This window comes from Coregonus clupeaformis, chromosome 6, assembly GCF_020615455.1.
Source record: "Coregonus clupeaformis isolate EN_2021a chromosome 6, ASM2061545v1, whole genome shotgun sequence".
Classification (NCBI taxonomy): domain Eukaryota; kingdom Metazoa; phylum Chordata; class Actinopteri; order Salmoniformes; family Salmonidae; genus Coregonus; species Coregonus clupeaformis.
In genome coordinates this window covers 38,866,632-38,894,576 of record NC_059197.1, presented here as the reverse complement: position 1 = coordinate 38,894,576, position 27,945 = coordinate 38,866,632, and the positions used below count along the sequence as shown (strand labels likewise).

The 27,945-nt window shown below is 47.7% G+C and overlaps 1 protein-coding gene across 1 annotated transcript; it reads left to right on the top strand.

Moving 5' to 3' along the window:
* The first annotated feature begins 17,809 nt into the window (after window positions 1-17,809).
* On the top strand, window positions 17,810-27,091 carry abhd15a (abhydrolase domain containing 15a). The gene is made up of 3 exons (XM_041878269.2): window positions 17,810-19,782; window positions 24,504-24,856; window positions 25,792-27,091. Exons 1-3 carry the CDS (start codon window positions 19,228-19,230, stop codon window positions 26,411-26,413), a joined length of 1,530 nt encoding a protein of 509 aa, XP_041734203.1. The 5' UTR covers window positions 17,810-19,227; the 3' UTR covers window positions 26,414-27,091.
* The last annotated feature ends 854 nt before the right edge of the window (window positions 27,092-27,945 follow it).

Genomic DNA, 27,945 nt, shown 5'->3' with positions numbered 1-27,945 from the left:
AAGGGAACAGTTGCAGGGTGTTGGATCAGAGCGCAGTGTGCAGGGCTGTATCCTAATGACCTCTAACTCTTTCATCCTCAGATGAACTGAAGAAGACTTTGATCTCTAATCAACAGATTAGTCCACATCTATTAACAGACTCCAACTGTGAGTTTCTCTATGCTTAATTGGTAGGTAAAATATGATTTTTGTTTAGATTTTGCACAACAATAGTGTACCTTTAATTTGTGTCGGAGAGTGAGAGTGTGTCAGAGCGTGTGTATATGGTTCATTCCTGCCATTCCTCATCTCTGTAACCTGCTTGTTAATACGCTGTTTCACACTTGGCAATTACTCACTGCATGTGTAGAACACTCTCGCTGAGGTAGCACAAAGACCTGCCCCATCCCACCCCCCAGCCCCAACCACAACCCTATCTACAGCCAGTGTGCATGGAAAGCAAGCTGTTGGGCCTTTCACCTTGACATTTTAGTGTGCTATCTGTGTCTTTCAAAATAAAGGAAAGACCAACATAAAGTGTCTTAATAGGGCGTTGGGCCACCACGAGCCGCCAGAACAGCTTCAATGCACCTTGCCATAGATTCTACAAGTGTCCGGAACTCTTTTGGAGGGATGCGACACCATTCTTAATTTGATTACTCTTTTGGTGCTGAGAATTTCCCTGCAATGAAGATGACCTTCGTGATTTACATAAATTCACTGAAAGCCCACACTAACACATGGTTATATTAGCAGTATTGCACTTTTCATGTAGCCTACTTTTGGCCAGTGTCACGTCTACTCCAGCTCCTCCCCCAGAGAGGTCCAAGGTTGCCATGGTTATTTCTCTGCTGACTAGGCGGGCATTGGAATGAGCCACGGACGTCTGGGAGAGAGGAGAGGAGGAGCTGGATTCGTATGAGGGGTTCAGAGGTATCTTCGATCATCCACCGGAGGGCAGAGAGGGGGGTGAGCCCCTACTTCAACTACGGCAGGAGGACCAGACTGCTGCCGAGTACTCGCTCACCTTCCGGACAGTAGCAGCATCCAGCGGATGGAATGAGCTGGCGCTTCGCGCGCTTCGCGCGCTATTCAGAAGAGGACTGCGCAAGGAGGTCCAGACGGAACTGGCCTGTCGAGACGACCACCTCTCCTTGGACGCAGTCATCGCGATGGCCATCCGTCTGGATAACCTACTTCGGGAGCGTCGGCACTCTCATCGCCTCTCTCCCTCCCTCAGTGAACACTTTGTATCAGAGCCTGAACCCATGGAGGTAGGGGGTCACACGCCTCCCCGCGGCGTAGCGACTCAGACGGAGACAGTTGGGGCTCTGTCTCTATTGTGGTCAAGGAGGGCACCATCTCCAGCAGTGTCCGATACGTCCCAACTCGGGATCCACAAGAGCAGAGGGACGGTCACGTGATCTTCCACCTCCTGTGGGAGGTGTGAGTATCCCCTCTTCATCCCTTTCTGTCAAGCCCTTTTTGGTGTTGATCACACTAGTTGACTGTCCCTCATGTCCTGTTTCTACAGCATTAGTGAATTCCGGTGCTGCGGGGAACTTTATTGAACAGATCCTTGCCTCCTCTCTTAACATCACCTCATACCCGCTCTCCTCTCCTTTCCCTGTTCAAGCCCTCGATAATCGGCCATTAGGTTCCGCAACCATCACACACATCAACAAACCACTCACCCTCACCGTGGAGTACATCCATTTAGGAGAACATTCCCTTCTTCATCACCAGCTCACAAGATCATCCTCGGCCTCCCTTGGCTTCAACGCCATAACCCCACCATCTCATGGTCGAGGATGAAAATCACGGACTGGGCACCCGAATGCCAGAGGACCTGCTTTCCCGTCCCCTGTGGTTCCATGTCGGTTGAGAGTCCTGTGGTTGCCCTCCAGCCCAACATCCCGGAGGTGTACCAGGACCTGCGGGAGGTATTTTCCAAAACCCGGGCCACCTGTCTCCCTCCTCATCGCCCCTGGGACTGTGCCATCGACCTGCTTGCAGGCTCTGCGCCCCTGCACAGATGCGTCTACCCTCTGTCAGTGGCTGAAACCAAGGCCATGGAGGAGTACATCCAGGAGGCGCTCCAACAAGGTTTCATCCGCACGTCCACTTCTCCTGCGTCTGCAGGCTTCTTCTTCGTGGCCAAGAAGGATGGAGGGTTACTCCCGTGTATTGATTACAGAGGACTCAATGAGATCACCACCAAGTACAGTTACCCTCTCCCGTTGGTGCCGGCAGCCATCGAACAGCTCCGCGGGGCCCGGTTCTTTACTAAATTGGACCTGTGGAGTGCATACAATCTCATCCGCATCCGGGAGGGGGATGAATGGAAGACAGCTTTTAGCACGATGTCTGGTCACTATGAGTACTTGGTGATGCCATTTGGCTTAGCCAATGCTCCGTCAGTGTTCCAGTTATTCGTCAACGAGGTGTTCCGGGACATGCTCGGATGCCAGGAGGTCGTGTATATCGACATCCTGGTCTACTCGGCTACCTAGTAGGATCACATCGCTCACGACTGAGTAGTCCTGGAACGCCTCCTGGCTAACCAACTGTTTGTCAAGGCTGAGAAGTGCCAGTTTCATCAGGAGGCTCTCCTTCCTAGGCTACCAAATCAGCCTGTCAAGAAGGTAGATTCGGTCAGGTTATGGCCAGTCCCAACCACCATAAAGGGGTTACAATGGTTTTTGGGGTTTGCCAACTTCTACCGCCGTTTCATCAGAAACTTTAGCTCCACCTTTAACTCTCACCTCTCTCCTCAAGAGTGGTCCCCGTAGGTTGGTGTGGAGTCCAGCAGCTGATGAGGCCTTCCGCCTACTGAAGGGACGTTTCACCTCCGCCCCATTGCTCAAACACCCAGATCCCACGATATCCTTTGTGGTGGAGGTGGACGCTTCAGAGGTGGGCGTGGGGGCAGTTCTGTCTCAACGACAAGGTAATCCACAAAAATTGTATCCGTGTGCGTATTACTCTAAGAAACTGTCCTCTGCAGAGAGGAATTACGACGTTGGTGATTGAGAGATCCTGGCGGTGAAGTTGGCATTAGAGGAGTGAAGACACTGGATGGAGGGCGCCAAAGACCCTTTAGTCATCCTCACCGACTATCGGAACCTGGAGTACATACGAACAGCGAGGAGGCTGAATCCGCGCCAAGCAAGGTGGGCCCTTTTCTTTACGAGATTTGACTTCACGCTGACCTATCGTCCAGGTTCAAAGAACACCAAAGCCGATGCCCTGTCCCGTCTCTACAATTCGGGAGAGGGTCCAGAGTGCACCCATAATCCCTTCCTCTCGAGTCGTAGCCCCTGTGGTCTGGGACGTAGATGTGGACATTCGCCAGGCTTTGGAGAGGGAGCCCGTACCCACTACCTGTCCTCCTGAGCGCATTTACGTTCCCACAGGGATAAGGGATCGGCTGCTGACCTGGGCGCACACAGCTGTCGTCGCTGGTCATCCAGGTATTTCTCGTACTACTCAATCTATCTCCGAGAAGTATTGGTGGCCTACCTTGGCGCAGGACGTTATTCGCTATGTCAACTCCTGTTCCGTATGTGCTCAAACCAAATACCCCCGGCACGCTCCAACAGGGAAACTATACCAGCCGGTCTTCCTGCATTATGGCCTTACGGAGGACATCGTCTCCGACCGTGGCCCCCAATTCACATCACGGGTATGGAGAGCCTTTATGGAGAAGCTCGGGGTCACGGTCAGCCTCACTTCCGGGTATAGGCCTCAGTCTAACGGGCAGGTGGAGAGGATGAACCAGGAGCTGGGGAGGTTCCTGAGGAGTCACTGCCAGGACCGGCAGGGAGAGTGGGCCCGATTTCTTCCATGGGCGGAGTATGCCCAGAATTTGTTAAGTCACTCCTCCACCAGGCTGACTCCCTTCCAGTGTGTTCTGGGTTTTCAGCCGGCCCTGGCTCTGTGGACCCTGTGCCAGACCGAAGCTCTTGCAGTGGATGAGTGGTTCAGGCGCGCAGAAGAAGTGTGGAGCGAGGCTCACGTGAGACTCCAGCGCACCTTCCACCGTCAGAAGGAGCAGGCAGACCACCACCTCAGTGAGACTCCCGTGTTCCATCCTGGGGATTGTGTCTGGCTCTCTACCAGGAATCTCCCACTCCGCCTGTCCTGCAAGAAGCTGAGCCCACAGTTTGTGGGGCTGTTCAAGGTTCTCCGGAGGGTCAACGAGGTGACGTATAGGTTACAGCTTCCCAGTGACTACCGTATCTCACCTTCTTTTCATGTCTCCTTTCTCAGGCCGGTGGTTCCTGATCCCCTGGCTGATGCTGTCCCCCACGACACCCCTCCGCCCCCCCCTGGATGTCGAGGGAGGTTCCGCCTATGCCGTCAGATCCCTACTGGACCCCCGACGTCGTGGGGGTTGGCTCCAGTACCTGGTGGACTGGGAGGGGAACGGCCCAGAGGAGCGGTGTTGGGTTCCGGTGGAGGACATTCTGGATCCCAACATCATCCGTGATTTCCATCTTTGCCGGTTTACTAACCACCGGTCCTGGTAACCATCATTACGCGCACCTGGCATCAATCATTACGCACACCTGCGCTTCATCATGTGGCACACTTGGACTCCATTACCTCACTCATTACCTCCCTTTTATATGGCACTCCCTTAGGTTCTTTCCCCAGGCAGTATTGTTTCTGTGTTTCATGTCAAGACGCTACTCCTATATTGTGTCGTTCCATGTTCTTTGTTATATTAAACTTACCACCTGCACCTGCTTCTCGACTTCCAGCGTCTACATCACAGCCAGCTAATAGCCTAACCACCGATCAAGCAACATTATGGACTAAACTTTAAAGACCTGTTGCTGCAGGATTATTTTGCTGTGACAATATAGGTAAAATTAAGATCCTACATATGTACAGTCTAAAGTGTGTGTGTCTCTCTGTTGGAGAGAGAGCGCTTTAACAGAAACTGAGTGCATGAGAATCGAAGTGCATCGTGGGAACATGGAGTTTAGAGCATTGCCAGCTCTGGAACCTTCCATCTCCCATGACAACTCTTCCCTTGGGTCCTCAGCACTGAGAGACCTGCTTCCCAGAGGTCATCATAGAAATGAATCATATAATTAGAAAAAGCAGAACCAACAACAACAACAACAGGTTCTCAACTCAAGTCACTTTGGATAGACCAAATGTATTTGACTAAACAATACTTCATTGCATACTTTGCTGTTTCATGCTCTGTACATTTCCCACAGATTCATAATCTGACTGGCTAATCTATCTCCTCTGATTCTAGTTCTAGCTTTCAGCCCCCTTCCCCTTTCCACCCACCCACCACACACTTTCTCTCTCGCTCTCTCTCTCTCTCTCTCTCTCTCTCCAAGGTCGCTCCATCGCTGTCACCTCACAGCGTCATAGTTTGATCCCCGTGGCCTTGCAGATATGTCAGGCCTCTCTCTGAGGAGTGTAGGGCCACAACGTTATGGTCTGTTTATCGTACATTCAGCACACACACAAAGCACCCAGACAAGGCCAGAACACACACACATTTTCAGAACATTATGCCCTCAATGGTGACCCGCTTAGCTACATTGTATGTAAGTGAGTGGTCAACCGAGAGGAACGTACACAAAGAGGGTCTGTGTGCGTGCGTGTGTGTGTGTAAATAAAGCAGCTCGGCTAGCTTCATGTGTGTCTATGGAATTGGCAGGAGTCCAGCATCTAAACATATGGGAGAGTGCTCTCTTTCCTTTTATCCTATGGACTGTAAATGCTCCTCTGAAAACAGTTGTCCATGACTAAGCCACCATTGTTATGGCTGTCTACGCTGTTATTATCCATATGCTGTTGTGCATCATGGTGCAGATAGAAGCTGAAACAGAGCACTGATATCGGGAAAGGTTTGTCATTTGATGATTTAGTTCAGTCAAAGATGTTATCTGTGGTTCAGTATTGGGGTAGGGAAAGCTAAACCCTAGAGTTGTAGAATGAAAAGCTAATTTTTGCTAATATATTTATAGTGCTTTCAATTAGCTTTAAATTTGCCCTGAAGTGAACGTTCACTAATGTGCTCTAAAAGTCTTACAGGTGTGATCCTAAAGGCCTGATGAGTAGAACACCGCTCTACCGCTCCTCAGGCTCATCCATCACTCTGCTGAGGATTAACTCTCCCTTGGGACCAAGAGGGTACATAGAGTACATAGAGGTAGAGTTATCATTAGCTAATGAAGACTCTGCTACACACATGCACACATGCACACACACATACACACACACACACACACACACACAACCCCCAGGGGAATGGGAGCTTAGGTAGCTTAGCCTAACAATGTATAGTCATAATATTCTTTCAATTTAACTTTAGGCAGACAATGCAACATGTTATGAACAGAACAGAAGTTGTGTTAGTTAGTTTGTTAATTACTCTAGTATCACTGTCATGTAGCTGCCATGGAGGAGAGGGGACTGAGTATTCAACTAGCTGGTTGACCTTCTACAGTAGCCTATCTATGGGGCTTCAATGGGATTTTAAAATTATCCGCTTGACTGATCTCTATGTCTGCAGGTGTCAAAACATGCTGTGGGTTTTGCATTGTGAACAATTGGCAGGCACACTGTGTTTGTGATGGAAACGTTAACAAACAAACACATACTTGCATCCTCGCCAACTCATCCCCAGGTTGTCATGGGAACCGGGGCTACCCCCACCCCCCTCAGTCCCTTTGTCTTCGTTCTGTCTTCAGTCCACCACTTTGCCTAGAAAGTGAGATGACAATGTCATGGTTTGGTTTCGTCTTTACCAGTCATGATTAGTTATGTCATTCATATAACAGTGTTATGACAAGACACTCCAGAGATACTATAGAATAAACACTGTGGTAAAATAGCCATAGGGGTCGCTCTCTCTCTAGAGATACTGTTTGAACAGTCAAGATCTACACTGTCTCTGGTTGAAGATCTCTTCATCTCTGTCTAATCTACTTCTAATGCACCTCATTAATCTCTATTCAGATCATCCAGGAGCAGAGTGGGAGGTTGAACAACATCCGCATTACTCTCCCTCTCTTTTTCCTGACTCTTTCACTCTATCTCTTTCTCTTCTTTCTCTAACTCCCTCCCCTCTCTATCATTATCCTCCTACCTCTCTCCCTCACTTCCCTTCTCCCTTCCCCTGACTCACAAACTGAATATTTCTCTCTCCTTCCCACCATTCTATCCCTCTCTCTATCTCTTTCCCTCCCTTTCTCTCCTCCTTTGATGTCATACCCCAACTCTCTCAGGATGTAGAAACGTTCAGCTCTCATATTAGCTTCTGCTCTCCTGGCTGCGTTGAGGATTCAGGACAGACAGGGCTGCAGGCTTTGTCATAGTACAGCTACAGTATGAGGTAGCTAGTTTATTCCCATTGATGACACTGGGAATATACTGTGGTACTTAATGTTACAAGACAAACAGCGTCATTGTTTATAATGGCACAGCATCCCTGCTGTTGTTCTTTTGTATGCTTTTAAATACGTTTTACAAACAGAAAGGTGTGCAGTTCTGGGATACTGGTCTCTTTCACAATATTTGTCTCTTTTATAAACACTCCCTGACTGACTGACTGCCAGTAATGAATAACCGAATAACGTGTCAATCAATAGTACTGTACTTTAGCATTTCAGCTGAGGTCAGGGCCATCACGGACATTGCTATCGAACCTGTCAGTCAGTGGAGTAAAGAACTCCTGATTATAGTGCTGTGGTACAGTATACTGTCTGGAAGGACATGAGAGAGATTGTCTGATATAATTAGCTAAGGTAGTCTACTGTTAATGCTTTTGACTGTTAGCGTTATGTCTCCTGGTTGGGGATTGTTTTCAGCGTTACTCCTTAAACAGGAAGTGTAAGAGGGACAGGAAGTGAGCCACAGAGGATGTGGTCGCACGATTTGACGAATCACCCCACATCTCTGAGTCATTGGTGTGGCATACCACCTCTGTGCATCAAGCAGGTTTCCAGCAAACCAGTGCTTACTGCTTACCCAACAACAATCTACCCAAAAAACAGTGTCTATGACATTTCAGAGTGCGGTCAGTGCAGATCTTGCTAGACATACTGCACAGTGTGTGTGTGTGTTTGCGTGTGCACGTGCATGTGTGTGTTTGTGTATGTGTGACAAATGGAGTGTGAATAGAGGACTTGTTGCCACTAGCATTGGGCTAGATGAATTCCCAGAATTGATTGTCATAAAAAACAAACTGCATCAAAGTAGAAAAGTGATAAGATGACATTTGAATTGTTTATGGCTTTTTATTAATTAGAGGATAACATTTGAAGCTCAAGTGGATTTCACCACAAGATGCATCTGTCTGGTCAGTGGTCACAGATGTCAGTCAACCTACACCCTACTTTCTACTTACGGCACCGATGGGGTTCAGAAGAGGGACAGTTTAGGAGGACAACAGAGGGAGGAAGTGCAGCTTTTTAAAATGTTGAAGCCAAAACTTTAATAGGGCTCTTGAGATTCTCTGCATCCTGATAGCAATAGACTTCACACATGTACTGCATGTTAGCCATGTTATGCCAAGGTCTCAGTGGTGGATGTTGCCTAACAGGCTTGGGATCATTGTACATTGAAAAGTTGAATTGACTGAATTGAAATGTAATTGACCCCAATCCTGTTGGATGTGGGGTTCAGGGATGGGGTTGACACCAGAGTGGATGAGCTCATACACTCTCTGAAAAAAGCAGACTGAGGAGTTGTCCTGGTTTGAGGTAGTGTTTGATTAACTCCACACTGATCAAACCTTAGCGATCCAGAGGTAAAGAAGCAGAACTGAACTTATATCAGCATTTAGGTGATCTCATCCCACACCAAAAAGGTTGTGAGCTTCTGTCATGGTGTGAAATCTTTGTTTTGAAGTTGTGATAGGCTGTGTTTAAATGTATACCCCCCCACACACACACATATGCAGTGTTGTGACTCCTGCCAGTGGTGCCATGGTGACCGTGGTGTGTGAGGAGAGGAGTGAGGGTAGGGGAAGACTGGGGAGAGGGTGGGATGAGGAGAGGATGGGAGGGCTGAGGGGAGGGGGGCGTACACAGGGGCAAGCAATGTTGTGATGATAGTTGCCAGATGCAGGAGGGAGAACACACAATGGGGACACAGCACACAGTCCTGTTGGACAGCTTCTGACAGTACTATAATTTCAGTCTTCCACACTATAGCTGGTTTCCATTCCCATCAGGGAGGCAATGATATTTAGAGAGCGGGGGCCATTTGTTTAACCAAAGCCCAACAAATTGGTTCTCTACACAAACTATGAGATGAGACATGAGGCCTCCCACAGTTTCCTCTCTCCACCTCTCTCCCTCTTTATCTAGCTCACCCTCTCCTTGGTGACATCATACTGTATATGTGGCTGGAGATTGAGCTACATCTGTTTTGCGTTTTCCTTCAGAAAACCAATCAAAAGATCATGTAGAGTAGAATATAGAGATCAGCTGTCAAAATCTGTATTTAGTGCACCATCATCAAGCACTGAATACTTAATCATAAATCTATTAATAGTGTTTAATTTCTCATTCCCAGTTCAAACACACCCTATATTAAACTAGTATGTCCTCCGCTGAACGATCAATGCTACAGCTGTGAGATGTCATTCATAATGCATACTGTATGCTGGTTGTTATAATTCAGACATTCTGTTCTGCAGAAGCAGACTGGGTCTGCGTCCGAAATGGCACCCAATTCCCTATATAGTGCACTACTTTTGACCATAGCCCTATGGGCCCTGTTCAAAAGTAGTGCACTGTTACGCTATGGTTCAACCCAGCACTCAGAGAAACAAACACGACTAAGGGAGTGGAGGAAACAAAAATTATTTTAATAAAAGTTCAATTTGTCTTAGTCCAAAAAACAACTGAAGAAAAGGAACAGAGTGGGCTAGTCGGCTCCGGAGGAAGGAGAGGCTGAGGCAGGCAGGCAGGCAGGCAGGCACGAAGGCAGGCAGGCAGGGAGGTATGTCTGAACTGAAGACAAAACAAACGACAGGTTAAGGAGAGTAAAAAGCCAGGCTGAAGACTAAGATAATATAACTTTACTGGTGAGCCAAGTTACCGCTCTAGTAAGAACAACGATCTGGCGCCGGTGGAGAGCCATGCCCAGGAACTAGTAGTGCAGGTTGATGAGAGAATAGGATGCAGCTGCGTAGGCAGGAATCACTGGAAACAACCCGCAGCTGCACAGGAGAGGCAGATCCTGAGCACGCCCCTGATCCACTCCAGACACACCCACATAAAGGGGACAAACACACATACAGATACAACAGACAAAGAGGGGACAAAACAAGGAGGAAGGGAAACAGAAAAGGGAGAGACAAGCTGCCCACATAACAGTACCCCCCTCAATGGTCGCCACCTGGCGACCCACCAGGCCTGTCAGGGTTGTTGTGATGGAAGTCCGTGATCAGCTGAGGATCCAACACAAAACGCTTAGGGACCCAAGACCTCTCCTCTGGTCCATAACCTTCCCAATCGACTAGGTATTGGAGACCCCTACCCCGCCTCCGAGAGTCCAGGAGCCTACTGACGGTGTAGGCCGGATGGTCGTCAATGAGGCGAACAGGTGGAGGTGGATCAGCCGGGCGGACACAAAAGGCTGGAGGACACAGGTTTCAGTTGGGAGACGTGGAAAGTAGGGTGTATCTTCATGGCTGAAGGCAACTTCAAACGAACCGCAGCGGGGTTAATGATGGACTCCACCACAAACGGACCCAGGTACCGAGGAGACAGCTTGCGTGATTTGGTACGAAGAGGTACGTTCTTTGATGACAGCCAAACCTCTTGACCAGGATGAAACACAGGTGCGGGAGTCCTGCTCCTATCCGCTGTCGTCTTGTTCCTGTCGGTGGTCCGAAGCAATGCTTCCCGAGCGTCGCTCCACACTCTCTGGCAGCGGCGGAGGTTCTCCTGAACCGAAGGAACAGCCAATTCCTTCTCCTGAGCAGGAAACAGAGGGGGTTGATAACCCATGGTAACCTCGAAGGGTGAAAGACCGGTGGCAGAGGTGGTGAGGGAGTTGTGGGCGTACTCTATCCAAGGCAGATGTTTGGCCCAGGATGATGGATGTTGAGCAGCCACACAACGAAGGCTTGCTTCGAGGTTTTGATTGGCTCTTTCTGTTTGACCGTTGGTCTGGGGATGAAACCCTGAGGACAGACTAACGGAAGCACCCAAAGCAGAACAGAAAACCTTCCAAACACGGGAAGTAAACTGTGGGCCTCTATCAGATACGATGTCCACAGGTATTCCATGGGGACGGAATACATGTTGGACTAGGAGGTCCGCTGTCTCACTGGCAGACGGTAATTTTGGTAATGCTATATAGTGGACAGATTTAGAGAATCTGTCCACAATGGTAAGTATAGTATCATTACCTTCAGACTTGGGTAGGCCGGTGACAAAATCCATGGCAATGTGGGACCAGGGACGGCTGGGAACTGGGAGGGGTAGCAGCAGCCCCGAAGGGGGACTGATGGGAGGCTTTGCCCCGAGCACAGGTTGAACAGGCTGCCACAAAAGCCCGAACGTCAGTTTCCATTGAAGGCCACCAAAAATGTCTCCAAGCAGCGTCAACGTGCGTCTCATCCCAGGGTGACCAGCAAAACGGGAGGTGTGAATCCACTGCAACACCTGAGACCGGACCGTCTCGGGAACAAAGAGTAGGTTGGGAGGTCCATCACCCGGTCCTGGGTCCGTGGCAAGTGCAGTCTTCACAAGAGACTCGATCTCCCACTGTACTGCCGCCACGACGCATGAGGAAGGCAGGACTGCCTCAGGCTCGCTGGTCTCCGAAGGGTCAGCAAACTGGCGGGACAAAGCATCTGGTTTAACATTTCTTGACCCCGGTCTGTATGTAAGAATAAAGTTAAACCTACTAAAAAACAGGGCCCATCTGGCTTGGCGTGAGTTTAGTCTCTTAGTGGCTTGGATGTAAGCCAAGTTTTTGTGGTCTGTCCAGACCACAAACGGCAGTTCAGCTCCATCCAGCCAGTGCCGCCATTCTTCCAGTGCTAGCTTGACCGCCAGCAGTTCCCGGTTTCCAACGTCGTAATTCCGTTCTGTGGGTGACAATTTCTTGGAGAAAAAAGCACAGGGGTGAAGCTTTTGGTCAGTGGGGGAGCGCTGGGAGAGGACTGCTCCCACACCTGAGTCCGACGCGTCCACCTCCACAACAAACTGCAGAGAGGTATTGGGGTGTATCAACACGGGGGAGGTGGAAAACAGTTCCTTCAAAACCCCCTACCGCCTGCTCCGCCTCAGGGGACCACAGAAAAGGGACTTTTGGGGATGTGAGTCTAGTAAGGGGTGCCACCACTTTACTAAAACCCTTAATGAATCTACGGTAGAAGTTAGCAAAGCCCAAAATCGTTGAAGTTGCTTACGGGTGGTGGGTGTGGGCCATTCCGTCACTGCCCGGATCTTCTCGGGGTCCGCCTTCACCTGCCCGCTCTCAATTATGAAACCAAGGAACGATGTAGACTGTTTGTGGAACTCACACTTTTCTGCTTTGACGTACAGCTTGTTCTCCAAGAGCCGTTGAAGGACTTGACGGACGTGTGACTCATGCTCCTCGGGTGACTTGGAAAAAACAAGAATATCATCCAGGTATACAAAGACAAAACGGTTCAAAAATCCCTAAGAACATCGTTCACCATGGCTTGGAAAACAGCAGGGGCGTTTGAGAGCCCAAAGGGCATGACCAAATACTCAAAATGTCCCAGTGGAGTGTTGAAAGCGGTTTTCCACTCATCTCCCTTTCGGATTCGGACAAGGTGATAAGCGTTCCTGAGGTCGAGCTTGGAAAAAACTGTGGCGCCATGCAGAGGTTCAAAAGCTGAGTTGATGAGTGGAAGGGGATACTTGTTTTTAACAGTTATGTTGTTTAAACCCCTGAAATCGATACAGGGGCGTAACGACTTGTCTTTCTTTTCCACGAAAAAGAACCCTGCACCCAAAGGAGACGACGAGGGACGGATTATGCCCGAGGCCAGAGAATCCCCAATATACTGCTCCATTGCCTCTCTTTCCGGTCGGGACAGATTGTATAAGCGACTAGAGGGCAAGGGAGCACCAGGAAGCAGTTCAATATGGCAATCATAAGGCCTATGTGGTGGTAGAGACAGAGCCTTGTCCTTACTGAAAACCTCCGCTAAGTCATGGTATTCTTTGGGGACAGGTGACAGATCGAGAGGAGCTGAGGGATGAGTTGGGTTACACTTAGTGGGGGGAACCGCTGATCTAAGGCACTCTGAATGGCAGTTAGTGCTCCAACTGAGAATGGTGTGACGTGTCCAATCAATTTGTGGGTTGTGAAGAGCCAACCAGGGGAAGCCAAGGATTAGGGGAGGTAGCTGAGCCAGACATAACTCTTAACTGAATGCTTTCACAATGATTGCCAGAAATCACTAGGGGAAACGGGGGAGGTTTGATGAGTTATCTCCGCAAGGAGGCGCCCATCAAGGGCTGTGACCCGAATGGGGGTAGGTAGTGGCTCCATGGGGATACGAGCTTGTGTAACGAACTGGTGGCTAATAAAGTTGTCTTCTGCACCTGAGTCTATGAGAGCTGAGAGTGGCAGGGAATGACTCTGGAAACGTAAGGTTACAGGTACTTGTAATCGGGGAATGACGGGTTCCGGATCTAACTCTGGGCTCGCAAGTAGACCCACCGTTACGAGCGAGCCTTGTCTTTTGGGTCGCTTAGGGCATGTAGCCAGAATGTGTGTGGCGTCTCCACAGTACAGGCACTCACCTGCCTGGAGGCGCCGTTGCCGCTCTGCTGGAGGTAGTTGAGCTCGACCCACTTGCATTGGTTCCTCCTCTGTGCTCGGGATGGGATCAGGAACAAGAAGCTGCCGGCTCCGGGGAGGCGAGACTCGAGTGGTTGAAGGCTGGGGAACTCGTCCTCCTAGATGTGGCCGACCGCCTCTCTCCCGACGCCTCTCCTGCAACCGGTTGTCTAGCTTAATGGACAGGGAAACGAGAGAATGTAAATCATGTGGCTCATCACGAGCAGCCAGTTCATCCTTAATGGCTTCATTCAAACCGTTTAGAAATGCTCCTTGAAGTGCCACATTGTTCCACTTGGAGTCCGCTGCCAACGTCCAGAACTCAATAGAGTACTCTGCCACACTGTTAGAACCCTGCCTCAAATTAAAAAGTATCTTGGAGGAATTACCCACATGGTCAGGATGGTCAAAAACAGTCTTCAATTTAGCAGAAAAATCAGTCAAAGTTTGATCTGAGCACACAGCCTCAGCCCAAACCAGAGCTCTCCCTCTTAACAGCCCCAGAACATAATGTACCTTAGAGGAATCAGTAGAAAACTACAGTGGTCTCTGCCGAAAAATCAAGTCACACTGAAGCAAAAATCCCCGGCACTTGTCCAATTCTCCATTGAACGGTTCAGGCGACGTGACAGGGGGTTCCCGACGGAACGAAGCCTGCATAATGTCAGAGGAAACAACTTGGGGTGCATCAAACTGGGGGTCAGAGAGAGATGGAGAACTGATAACAGACAATTTAGAGACTTGTGTAGTTAACTGAGTCACCTGGTTCAGCAGTTGATGATTATCTTCCACAAGAGCCCGAATCAATTGGTCATGCTGTCCTAGCAACGTTCCTTGAGCCTGGATAGCTTGTTGGAAGCTGTCTTCGTTTGCCCCGTGCTGTTTCTCTGTTGGGTCCATGGCCAGATCGTTCTGTTACGCTATGGTTCAACCCAGCACTCAGAGAAACAAACACGACTAAGGGAGTGGAGGAAACAAAAATTATTTTAATAAAAGTTCAATTTGTCTTAGTCCAAAAAACAACTGAAGAAAAGGAACAGAGTGGGCTAGTCGGCTCCGGAGGAAGGAGAGGCTGAGGCAGGCAGGCAGGCAGGCAGGCACGAAGGCAGGCAGGCAGGGAGGTATGTCTGAACTGAAGACAAAACAAACGACAGGTTAAGGAGAGTAAAAAGCCAGGCTGAAGACTAAGATAATATAACTTTACTGGTGAGCCAAGTTACCGCTCTAGTAAGAACAACGATCTGGCGCCGGTGGAGAGCCATGCCCAGGAATTAGTAGTGCAGGTTGATGAGAGAATAGGATGCAGCTGCGTAGGCAGGAATCACTGGAAACAACCCGCAGCTGCACAGGAGAGGCAGATCCTGAGCACGCCCCCTGATCCACTCCAGACACACCCACATAAAGGGGACAAACACACATACAGATACAACAGACAAAGAGGGGACAAAACAAGGAGGAAGGGAAACAGAAAAGGGAGAGACAAGCTGCCCACATAACATGCACTAAATAGACAATAGGGTGCCATTTGAGATGGAACCTGGGTTTTATTTCCTGCCAGTGCTTTTTACATTTAGTCAGCACTCCTGGGGAGGGAGTTCAGATTTAGCACCACGTCCCTGGATCAGTGTTCAATAATGGATGAGGAGTGGTACACTTCAGTGTGTGTGTGTGTGTGTGTGTGTGTGTGTGTGTGTGTGTGTGTGTGTGTGTGTGTGTGTGTGTGTGTGTGTGTGTGTGTGTGTGTGTGTGTGTGTGACTGTGTCTGCACATGTTCCCAAAACCTTGGGTCATGCAGAAACAATTTGTCGTCCCTAAACAAAACAATAAAGGGTGTGTGCTTGTTTTTAGATATCCTGTGACGTCCCTCGAGGGTGTGTGTGTGTGACGTCCCTCGAAGGTGTGTGTGACGTCCCTTGAGGGTGTGTGTGATGTCCCTTGAGGGCCATAACATGTCCTGAGAAGCAGGTGTGTTGAACAATATATAACGATAACCTCCAAGCTTCATAACCCCTATCCTTACTGTACGTCAACTCTCTCTCTCTCTCTCTCTCTCTCTAGATAAACTATCCTCCCTCTCACTCCTCTTGGTCTCTTCCTCCCTTTCACTTTCTTATCAGCATCCCTTGCTCCACAGACTTAGAATATAATATATTTTCATGACTATTAAAAAGATGAGTGAGGCCAAAGTTCTGTTCCGTTAATTTCTTAATTTTTCTACTTTGGTTCAGCCTCATTAGTAACATTAACTGTTGTCTTCTTGTGTCTCACCTAATTAAATTGTCTCATCATAGGCTCAAAGATAAACAGTTGAACCAAATGCACCAACAGCAGACTGCAGTCTGGTTAATGTCTAAGCACACACACACACACACACACGCACAAACACAACACAATACAACACACACACACACACAACACAACACAACACAATACAACACACATACAGTTGAAGTCGGAAGTTTACATACACTTAGGTTGGACTCATTAAAACTTGTTTTTCAACCACTCCACAAATGTCTTGTTAAAAAACTAAAGTTTTGGCAAGTCGGTTAGGACATCTACTTTGTGCATGACACAAGTAATTTTTCCAACAATTGTTTACAGACAGATTATTTCACTTATAATTCACTGTATCACAATTCCAGTGGGTCAGAAGTTTACATACCCTAAGTTGACTGTGCCTTTAAACAGCTTGGAAAATTACAGAAAATGATGTCATGGCTTTAGAAGCTTCTGATAGGCTAATTGACATCATTTGAGTCAATTGGAGGTGTACCCGTGGATGTATTTTAAGGCCTACCTTCAAACTCAGTGCCTCTTTGCTTGACATCATGGGAAAATCTAAAGAAATCAGCCAAGTAGACCTCCACAAGTCTGGTTCATCCTTGGGAGCAATTTCCAAATGCCTGAAGGTACCACGTTCATTTGTACAAACAATAGTACGCAAGTATAATCACCATTGGACCACGCAGCCACCAAACCGCTCAGGAAGGAGATGCATTCTGTCTTCTAGAGATGAACGTACTTTGGTGTGAAAAGTGCAATCAATCCCAGAACAACAGCAAAGGACCTTGTGAAGATGCTGGAGGAAACGGGTACAAAAGTATCTATATCCACAGTCAAACAAGTCCCATTTCGACATAACCTGAAAGGCCGCTCAGCAAGGAAGAAGCCACTGCTCCAAAACTGCCATAAAAAAGCCAGACTACGGTTTGCAACTGCACATGGGGACAAAGATCGTACTTTTTGGAGAAATGTCCTCTGGTCTGATGAAACAAAAATAGAACTGTTTGGCCAAAATGACCATCGTTATGTTTGGAGGAAAAAGGGGGGGCTTGCAAGCCGAAGAACCATCCCAACCGTGAAGCACGGGGGTGGCAGTATCATGCTGTGGGGGTGCTTTGCTGCAGGAGGGACTGGTGCACTTCACAAAATAGATGGCATCATGAGGAAGGAAAATTATGTGGATATATTGAAGCAACATCTCAAGACATCAGTCAGGAAGTTAAAGCTTGGTCGCAAATGGGTCTTCCAAATGAACAATGACCCAAAGCATACTTCCAAAGTTGTGACAAAATGGCTTAAGGACAACAAAGTCAAGGTATTGGAGTGGCCATCACAAAGCCCTGACCTCAATCCTATAGAACATTTGTGGAGGCCTACAAACCTGACTCAGTTACACCAGCTCTGTCAGGAGGAATGGGCCAAAATTCACCCAACTTATAGTGGGAAGCTTATGGAAGGCTACCCGAGACCCAAGTTAAACAATTTAACGGCAATGCTACCAAATACTAATTGAGTATTATGTAAACTTCTGACCCACTGGAAATGTGATGAAAGAAATAAAAGCTGAAATAAATCATTCTCTCTACTATTTTTCTGACATTTCACAGTCTTAAAATAAAGTGGGGATCCTAACTGACCTAAGACAGGGAATTTTTACTAGGATTAAATGTCAGGAATTGTGAAAAACTGAGTTTAAACGTATTTGGCTAAGGTATATGTAAACTTCCGACTTCAACTGTACACACACGCTTGGATTCAAGCCATGTATACACTATGTTTATTACCTTACAACAGTTCCATTTATTCAACACATTTTCTAGGAATCCCAAAGGATGGTGGGTGGAAACCTTTTATGAAAGTCGATGACAAACTCCTCTAGAGAAAGCTGCAACAATCACAGACAGTTACCAAACACAAAAGGCACACGCTTCTCTTAATGGACTTTACAAAGACCTAACTAAGTGTTGAATAAAGCAAAATAAATTGCCTCTTGTCTTCTCCAAGTACTCAATATGCTTGGTGGATAACATCAGGAAGGGTGTTACTGTGAAAGATGTGGGTGGGTGGGTGCGTGTGTGTGAAACAAGGGGACAAACACAATGTTCTGCTGTCTTGTCTATTGCTATCTGCCTAGTTCATTACACTGACTCATCCACCACAGGTCCTCATCATCAGTCCTCCCTGACAGGCTACAGCTCTCTGTCAGTCTGGTCCTCACCATCAGTCCTCCCTGGCAGGCTACAGCTCTCTGTCAGTCTGCCACCATTTTCAGATAGGTCCAGAACAACAACAACAACAGCATTACCATCACCCCTACAAGCAGCGGTTTGCGAGCACAACCTAACATAGATTGCCTCCCTAATGGCGCCCTATTCCCTACATCTAGCCATACTATTTCACATAGCAAGACTACTTTGAAAGAGATAAGACAATTCTATAGGAGATGTTTTCGCCTCTTACAGTCTGACACCGTGGTGTTCTATATGGGAGCTGGGAGGCGCCTGCCTGCCTCGCACTTCAAGCATAAACAGTGCAATGCATTCTGACGTTTCTCTCGCTCACACAGCTGTTGAGGTTGAGGAGCGAAGCTTGCGCAGCTCTGCACGTAATTACTGACAATTCAAAGGCGCACTCCGAGAACACCATGTATCCCGATTTGGAACGACTTGGAGAGGTGGTGTCCATGCCTTTCATGTTCTGTCCGAGAAAACACTTTGCGTAATTTACCCAGGAATGCACCTTGAAGAAGGCAGCCATTCTGGAGTGGAAAGCTTTATTTGAAACAGTGGGTATTTTCCAGTCAGTTACGAGCAGCCAACGAAACTGCTTCAACAATCTGTTTTCAGTAAGGATCCCTTCTGAACAGAAAATCTAATCAACCATAAAAGGCTGGAGATATCAAAGTTGAAATGTTACTGTAGGAAAGAAAGTGGAGAACTTGTGGCTGTGCGCATTCTGGTTTCTCCCAACGAATGTTATATATGGTTACGCGCACGTTGTGCTTTGTGAGAAGAAGACTTCAACCAACTGAAGATGGTCCGCCTTATTCTTTGTGCTTTAATATTAGCTTTGGTTGACTTGAATTAAAAAATAACTGTAGGTCTATAGAACATCCGTGGAAGTGACCGTTTATTCCCCACCGTTCAAATGCTGGAATGGCTTGTGGTTTTGTGTATTGTGATTCTGGTGGCCGTTATTTGGCCAGCTTCGAAATATTTTGCTACCCAGGGCGAGCCAGACGCACTCCTCCGGGAGCTCGGAATTTCACGGCGGCAAACAAAGGAGAGGGACGTCTCAGACCGGGGGGTCCCGGTGGACGGTGCTAATGCCCAGACACCGGACGTGGAAGGTGATAATAAAGTCCCCGCCGTTGCGCTGATATGCAAACCCTCGGCCCTGGCCAACTATCTCCTCAAACACTGCAGGACTTTCAGCAATTTCACGGCGTGCACGGGATGGACATGGCGGGCGAGTGCGTTTCTTCAGACCGTCTACGGCGCGTGCTGGCCGTACAAGAGCCGGGTGCATTTCGTGCGGGACTACTTGCAGTTGAGCGACGATGGTCTCGTGGCACTGGACTGGGCAGTGTCGGTGGCCGGTGCGTCGTATCAGAAACGGAGGAGAACCTCGAGTAATTCCACGAGCCCCATCCTCCTCATCATACCCAACTCTTTCGGGAAAATCACTAGAAATGTGCTGAAGGTAGCCTCATGATTAATGAATGATGAAATGTCATGCAAAATATGCTCATAACCAGGCTTATTCTTGTTCATCATGTGAAAACACCCTCAACCATAATGTGCCCAGTGCCCACCTACACCTGTTATTAGGCCTGTGTGCTAAGGCTGTCTTATGGTCTTAATGGGGGCTACATTATACTAATTGTCTTGCTCCTTTTTACCTCTGCTCTGACAAAATAGCTGTTACTTAGAACATAGCTTACAGTGTTACAGTACTATGGATGTCTATTTGGGGCTGTTGTGGACTGTTTCAGGGGCAGAAATAAGATTTATGTAAGCTCTAGATATCATCTCTACACTATGCATTTACAGTAGCTTACAAGCAGCTTGGTGGCAAGTCTCAAAGCAAGTACTTTATATTGACATGCAGTACAATACCGTAAAATTGTTTTATACTGTATTGTACTGTAATCAGTATGAATGGATGAATGGATGGATGAATTAATTAAATTAATTGAGGGGAGGGGTTTGTATTTCACAGTATTTTACTGTAATTACAAAGGATTAGTGCAAGCAGGTTGGCTACTAGGGAAAGTGTTGACACATTACAGCATATTAATGAATATTTTGTGTTTTATATCACTTGCACTTCTAGAGGCCTTAACAAAAGCTTCCAAATTGGCAGCGACTACAGATCAAAACAGACCAGAAGGGCATGGCAAAATGCTCAACCATTTAAGATTTAAGACTTGCTGCCACTCCAATCTGTCCCCCATACAAATTGATGGAGCACTATAACCAGAAAGGAGTTAAATTGTTACAGCATTCTCACTCACAGGTGCAACAAAACAGCCTCTTACAAGGCACGCCTCAAAATATGTTAATGAGCCAGAAACAACAATACCATGCACCTACTAGTGGTCAAAAGGGTTTTGGTGCTGCAAAGATACATTACGGTACTTTATTCTGTGGGGTGGAATTACATTACCATTTGAAATACAGCAATTATTTCCCTCCCACAACATTTGCCCACAATGCACCATCATTTACCATATGTGGCAGAAAAACGTTTCAGCGTATTTTACTGTTGATAATAACCCGAATTACCGTATAATTTACAGTTTTCCGTTACAGTGTAGTTATTATGACTTATTTGGTAATCATATATTATATGCATACACATAACAAAGCCTGTCTCATGGTCATACAATTCACTGCTATACCATTGATTGCTGAAGGTTCAATCTGTGAAGTTATTTGTAATGGTGAAATTACATAAATAGTGAAATTATGTTTAATTCATCATTGCAGTGGTGTAGAAAAGGAGGTTGGACGAGATATGAGAAAGTACCAGTGCCAATGCCTATTCCCATTGAGCATGGGGGGCATCTTGGTTCAAGTCAGTCTTGGCAAGGTGAGGAGGAGAGCAAGAAAGCGAACAACAAGAGCACAGTGCCATGCATTAAAACCAGGGTTCAATATAGTGATTGTGGTAATTGAGAAACACTTTACAAGGCTTTGCTCTGCCTGGGCGGGCTGTGAGTGAAAGGATCACATCACTGCAGCTGCACTCCCAATAATCTAGTCCCAGATTGGTTTGTGCTGTCTTGCCAACTCATACCACGAATAAACAGATCTGGGACCAGGCTACACTCCAATGCCCATTAGCCTTATAATGATTCACTGTTCCCTGCGGTCCAGGCAATGTTGCCAGATTCTTTAGACATTTTCTACCCCGACTAGATCAAAAAACCTGCCCAATTCACTATAAAGCAGCCCAATTGAGTGTAAAACCGGCCAATCTGGCCAGGCTTGCATTGTTACAAGCCTGATTTGTGTACTCTGTTACTTTTGTGAGCAACAATAAGTCACAAACTTGACCAACAGCACCCCCTACTAGTCTAGTCTGTCAACAATGGGAGCATTCATAGGCGCTGATCCACTATCAACAGCCTGTCAGCAGTAGGCATGTTTAAGTGAATTATTTTTATGTCTGTAGCCTAGGGAGATGAGGGAGGAAGAGATAGAGAGGGATATGGGAAGAAAGATTGAACTAAAAGCGAATTCTGTCAGATTTGACTTTCCTTTTTGCTGGGAGATCGAGTGAGCATCAGCGTGAGCGAGAGGGTGAAGAAAGAGAAAGAGAGAGTGAGTAAAGGGCAAATTCTGTTAGATGCTTTTTTATTTAGTCTTTCTGGGTCAGCTCCAATTGTGTGTGTGTGTGTGTGTGTATGTGTGTGTGTGTGTGTGAAAGAGGGAGTCGGAAAGAGAGAGAGAGAGAGAGAGAGAGAGAAGGCGAGGGAAAGAGAGAGATGCGATGGAAGGCACAGGGAGAGGAAGAACGAGATAAGGAGAGAGAGTACATTTATGTATTTTGAGAGAGATAAATCAGTGTGTGTTTGGACATCATCCTTTCTAGATGAGGCTTTGTCATCCTTTTTCATAAAGAGATTGTCTTTGTTTTACCCCCTCCCCCATGTTATGTTAGTTGGGCGTATACTGTAGCTTATAGACCTACATTACATCACAGCAAACTCACACACCATAGAAGTGTCTACAAACAGATGGTGAATGGCAGGTGTTGCAGCTTGCGTACCAAATGGCACCCTATTCCATATGTAGTGCATTATATAGGGAATACGATGCCATTTGGGATGCAGCCATATTCCTGCTCGGTCTTGCTGGCCTGGCTATACAGTATGAAAAGTATGCGGAGTGTCCGGTGGATGATTTGTTAGAGGACAGTTATAGGTTTTATGCCCTCTACCTCCCTAACGGCCCTGAGTTGTAGCCATCTAGTCTGCAATCTTTCAGAGTTCATTCTGACTAAGGCTGCATTTCAGTCCAAAAATGTTTTCCCCTCCCATTTTCCCTCATTAACTCCCCAACACAGATCTGAGACGACTGGGTTGGTATAAGCATTGAGCTCCAAATAGTTTTCACCATATTGCTTTCGCCTATCCTGTACTGTCAGATCTGTGAAGGGGATAAGGGAGGGACCGAGAGAAGGGAGGGAACAACGTCGTGGTGAAATGTGTCCCATGACTCCTGTATGCTCTCTTTAAGGTCAGACATAGAGCCAAAGGTGAGCTCACGTCTGAGTGTGGATTTTACAGCCTTGTGTCCAGACACAGGACACCATACTGTCTACTACACATGTATTACACAATTAGTCAAGACAAATGCCTGGTTCATAAAACACACATTCTGTGCATTGTTCGAAATAAACCCTCAGTCTTTCAACATGGCAGAAGCCCAAGTTCTGCGTTAACTCACGCATTGTTGCACTGATGAGGAAGTTGCTATAAGCATTTAATCAAAATAGGAATGCTGATGATGAACTTGACTGTAGTAGTTTGCCTCTAGGTTTAACAGTTGTGTTAGGACAGTGATGATGTCATTTCTACTTCCTCCATGTCTACGGTTGGTCGAGTCAGAGACAAATACCTTTGCTCTTGTTCACAGAGCTGTGTTCAGGCTGAATGGTGGACCTTCAATATTTGTGGGAGTTTGTGAGAGTTTGGCATCAATTGTCTGAAGAATGTGGCAGTGTGTAAATGTGTGTGCAGATGCATGCGTAGGAGTGTGTGCAGGGGTGTGTGCAGGCGTGTGTGTGGCAGGATGTACTGCGGGTGTTTGTGCAGGCGTGTGCATGCTTCTGAGTGACAGTGTGTAGGTGTGTGTCTGCGACTGTACAGGCATGAGTTTAAATGTGTGTGTGGGCGTGTGCATGCTTCCGTGTTTCTCAAGTGTCAGTGAAAATAATTCCTCATGGACTCGACACTGGCAGCATAGTCCAGAGGGAAAACAAATGGAGGACTGGAGCAAAGTTAATCTGCTTTATACCTTACCATCCTTATGTTGGAAAACAGCTGTACTTCAATGAAATAGTGTAGCTGCCTCAATACTACTGTGATCCACTAGAGTAGTAGGATGAATTCATTCAGAGAGAGAGAGAGAGAGAGAGAGAGAGAGAGAGAGAGAGAGAGAGAGAGAGAGAAGAGGGAGGGAGAGACAGAGAGAGAGAAAGAGGGAGAGACTGAGAGCGAGAGAGAGAGAGAGAGAGGGAGGAAGAGAGAGAGAGAAGGAAAGGATGAGACACAGAGAGAAAGAGAGAAACGCAGAGAGGAAGGATCATATCCAGCTATAAGTGCTCTTGCAGGTTTCTCAGCTCTGTAAATATTGAATTCAGTGATCTGTTACACCTCCTCTTGGTCTCTCTCTCTAATCACTGTCTTCTTATAGCTCTGTGAAGCTGTACATTCATACTCTGTGGGTGTGTTTGAAATGGCACCCTATTCCTTATAAAGTGCACTACTTTTGATCATTAGTGCACTATATAGGGAATAGGATGCCATTTCAGATGCAGCCTGTGTTGTTGTTGTTACAGTTCATAGTCAGTTGAAACATGCAATGTTGGATTAGATTTATGTAGGGTTTTTCCAAAGACCTCACATACTCTGACCTCACAGTTCATAGTCAGTTGAAACATCATGCATTAATGGATTAATGTATTTAAATAGGGCTTTTACATTGACCTAACACTATGGGAGCTCACACTGACCGCTGTGTCTCCATCTGTCTGTCCATCCGCTACCTCCAGCTTTGATGATGTCACAGTTCATACTGTAGTGAGGTGAGACCTCACTGTGAGCTCAAGCTGACTCTGCTATGTCAGTTCAATTCAATTCAAAGTGCTTTATTGTCATGAATTACATTATGTTCTGTTTCTCTGTCCTTCAGCTCTGTGAGGTGGCGTTGTCCCATGGCTACCTCCCCGTGGTGTTTAACCGGCGCAGCCACAACGCCACACCCCTCAGCACCGTCAGGTTGCAGCAGTTTGGCGACCCAGGGGACCTACGCGAGGCCGTGCGTTACGTCCGCTACCGGCAACCCGTGAGCCAGCTGTATGCGGTGAGCGAGAGCACGGGGTCCGGTCTCCTCCTCGCGTACCTGGGAGAGTGTGGTTCATCCAGCTACGTAACGGCCGCCGCCTGCCTCTCGCCAGTGTTCCGCTGCCAGAGCTGGTTCGAGAACGGACCCATCTGGCCTCTCCACTGGGCTCTGGTGACTTACCAGAGGATATGCCTCAGCAGGTAAGGGATGGAGGAAGGGGCGAGGGGAGGGAGGGAGGGAGGGAGGGGGAGGATGGGAGAGGGAGGGAGGAGGGAGGGGGAGGAAGGGGGAGGAGGAAGAGGGGAAGGGAGGGGGGAGGATGGGAGAGGGGAGGGAGGGAGGAGGGAGGGGGAGGATGGGAGAGGGAGGGAGGGAGGGGGGAGAATGGGAGAGGGGAGGGAGGGAGGGGGGAGAATGGGAGAGGGGGGGAGGTGGAGGATGGGAGAGGGGAGGGAGGGGGGAGGAAGAGGGGAAGGGAGGGGGGGAGGATGGGAGAGGGGAGGGAGGGAGGGAGGGAGGGGGAGGATGGGAGAGGGGAGGGAGGGAGGGGGGAGAATGGGAGAGGGGAGGGAGGGAGGGGGGAGAATGGAAGAGGGGAGGGGGGGAGGGAGGTGGAGGATGGGAGAGGGGAGGGAGGGGGGAGGATGGGAGGGGGGAGAATGGGAGAGGGGAGGGAGGGAGGGGGGGAGGGAGTGAGGGAGGTGGAGAATGGGAGAGGGGAGGGAGGGGAGAGGGGAGGAAGGGAGGGGTCAAACACACAGGGTAGGGATGGAAAGGGAGGGATGAGGGAGAGAGAGAGAAACCTGATTGAGAAGAGGAGAAGAAAGGCAATGATGTCACATACCCTGATATTATAGGATTTGATTCAAATACAATACCATAACCATGGCAACCGGTGTCCTGCCCACCGTACTATTGATCTAGCGGGGCATTGGGACCCAACTTGTGGTTTCACAATCAATGCTAACAAGGATGCAGCTCTTCTAGATTGATTTACTGATTGTACTTGTTTGTTTGTTTGTGTGTGTGTGTGTGTGTGTGTGGGGGGGGGGGCATTGTGTGTGTGTCTTTCTGTTTGCGTGTGTGTTTTCATGAATATGTGTGTGTGTGTGTGTGTGTGTCCGTGTATATCTAGGTACAGGACAGTGCTGGGTGAAACAGTGCACACCGACACCCTTTTCTCCAGCTGTTCCCTGCGTGGCCTGGAGGAGGTGCTGTTCTGCCAGCCGCCTGGCCCTAAAGGAGCCCCGGCCCTAGCAGCGGGCACCAGCAGCAGCAGTGGGGGAGCCTGGGAGGCTTACTGGGAACGCAATGAACCCCTCCGGGACGTAGACGAAGTCGCCATCCCTGTTCTGAGTGTCTGTGCACAGGATGACCCTATCAGAGGAGACCCCCAGTCCACCCTACCCCTGGAACTCTTCGAGAGCAACCCCCACTTCTTCCTGCTGCTGACCACCAAGGGGGGACACTGTGGCTTTAACACCCAGGAAGGGAGTGCTTTCTCTGGGGGAGTGACCGGTGGAGGGACCCCTGGGACTAGCTGGAGCCACCGAGCCCTGCTGGAGTTCTTCAGGGCCACCACGGACTTCATTGCGGCAGAGGAGAGGGCTAAGCTGGCTGCCAGACGGAGGGGCCTGGGGGGTAGCAGCCAGGGCAAAGCCTTCAGACATCGTAGTGTTAGTACCTGTAAGAGGCTGCCCGCATGCTCACATAATATACACGCTATCTACAACTGGCAGAGGTCTTATACACGATGAGCTGGGGTGATAATGTTGAATATTATGGATGATAAGGGATTGTATCTGCAGCACAAGAGAGCTTTGCATTTAAAGGCTGAATACTAATCTGTGTGCAGCAGCCACCTGGGTAATTGATGGAACATGGTTTCATCGACACACACACACTCAGAATTTGAGGATGAACACTCCAGAGCACACTAGGGGTAACCAGAAAAGCCTGTGTGTGTGCAAGTGCGTGTGTGTGTGTGCGTGTGCCTCCACCCGATGACTGTCCAAAAATGCCCGTCTGGACATTGGACTGCCAGTATTTCTCTGACGAGCCAATCAGATTCAAGGGGAAACTATGTGTAATGTTATTGTGATGTTTTGCTGAACTGGGTGGAACCTGTTGGGTTTGTGGGTTTTCCCACATGTTGTAATTCAAATTCTGACTGAGGTTTGTTGACTGTAGCTGGAATCTGCGACTTTGAATTGGCACTGTTAGTGACGTGATGATTTTCCTGTAGTTTTCTAAACAATGTTAAAGTTGTGTTAAATGATGTGAATGATTGGTAAGGAACGATGTATTAAAATAAACAAGTGAACATGTATCATGCAAGAATTTCATTTAGGTCACATACTGTTATCTTTTGTCCAGACATAATTACAGTAAAATTGTGTAACATTGTATGAATTAAATAGTCTTCATTTACTGTTTGTGGAAATTCATGTGTCATACTTTGAACTTTGTGACTATGTACAGCAGAGTTCTGTTTGTCTGAGGATTCATGAAACGCATGAAGAGTTTTCCATTTCGACATCTCTTAAAATAGCTCTATGCCCAGAGCGATGCCACTGTCATTGTGTGTGTGTGTGTGGTGTGCATTCTTGTGTGCATACGTGTGTGTGTGCCTGTTTGTGTGTGTGTGTGTGCGTGTGTGTCTGTGTGATCTAATTAGACATCTCTCCACAGTGTGTCCCTACAGATCCTCATCCACTCAGACAGCTGCTACTGCTGGACCACAGCTTCAGCTAACATCTAGCCCTAACCCTTTACAAAATACACTCTACCTTTCCTTGATGGCATTATTCCAGGATTACTAAAACCGTATCTACATAGCTTATGTAATGGTACCTTATTGTACCAGAGCCATATATATGTAGTCTACTATCTTTCCACTTTTGCAAACCTCTGCATCACAGTTTGCAAACAGACATTATGGTTGTAATTTAACAATGTACACCTACATTGTAATGACACTGTAACTACCATGTAAATACAGGTATTACATATCATCACAGTCCCCAGACAACTTCAGCACAGAACATAGCCACTGTTATTTGTCGTTATAACAGCCTTTCTGGTTCTACAAATGGCTGTGAGCTGAAGCAGCCTGCCTAGAATGTTCATTCTTTTGTTGTTCATTTTCATTTAGTGAAACGTCAACTAGAGCAGACAGACATAGAGGCGACAGAAACAATAACCAGCAGGCCTCTCAGCCTCCAGGCCCAATTAAGTTGTTAACATTGGATTGGCCTTTAACACTTTGCTTATTTAATTCCAGCCCAAA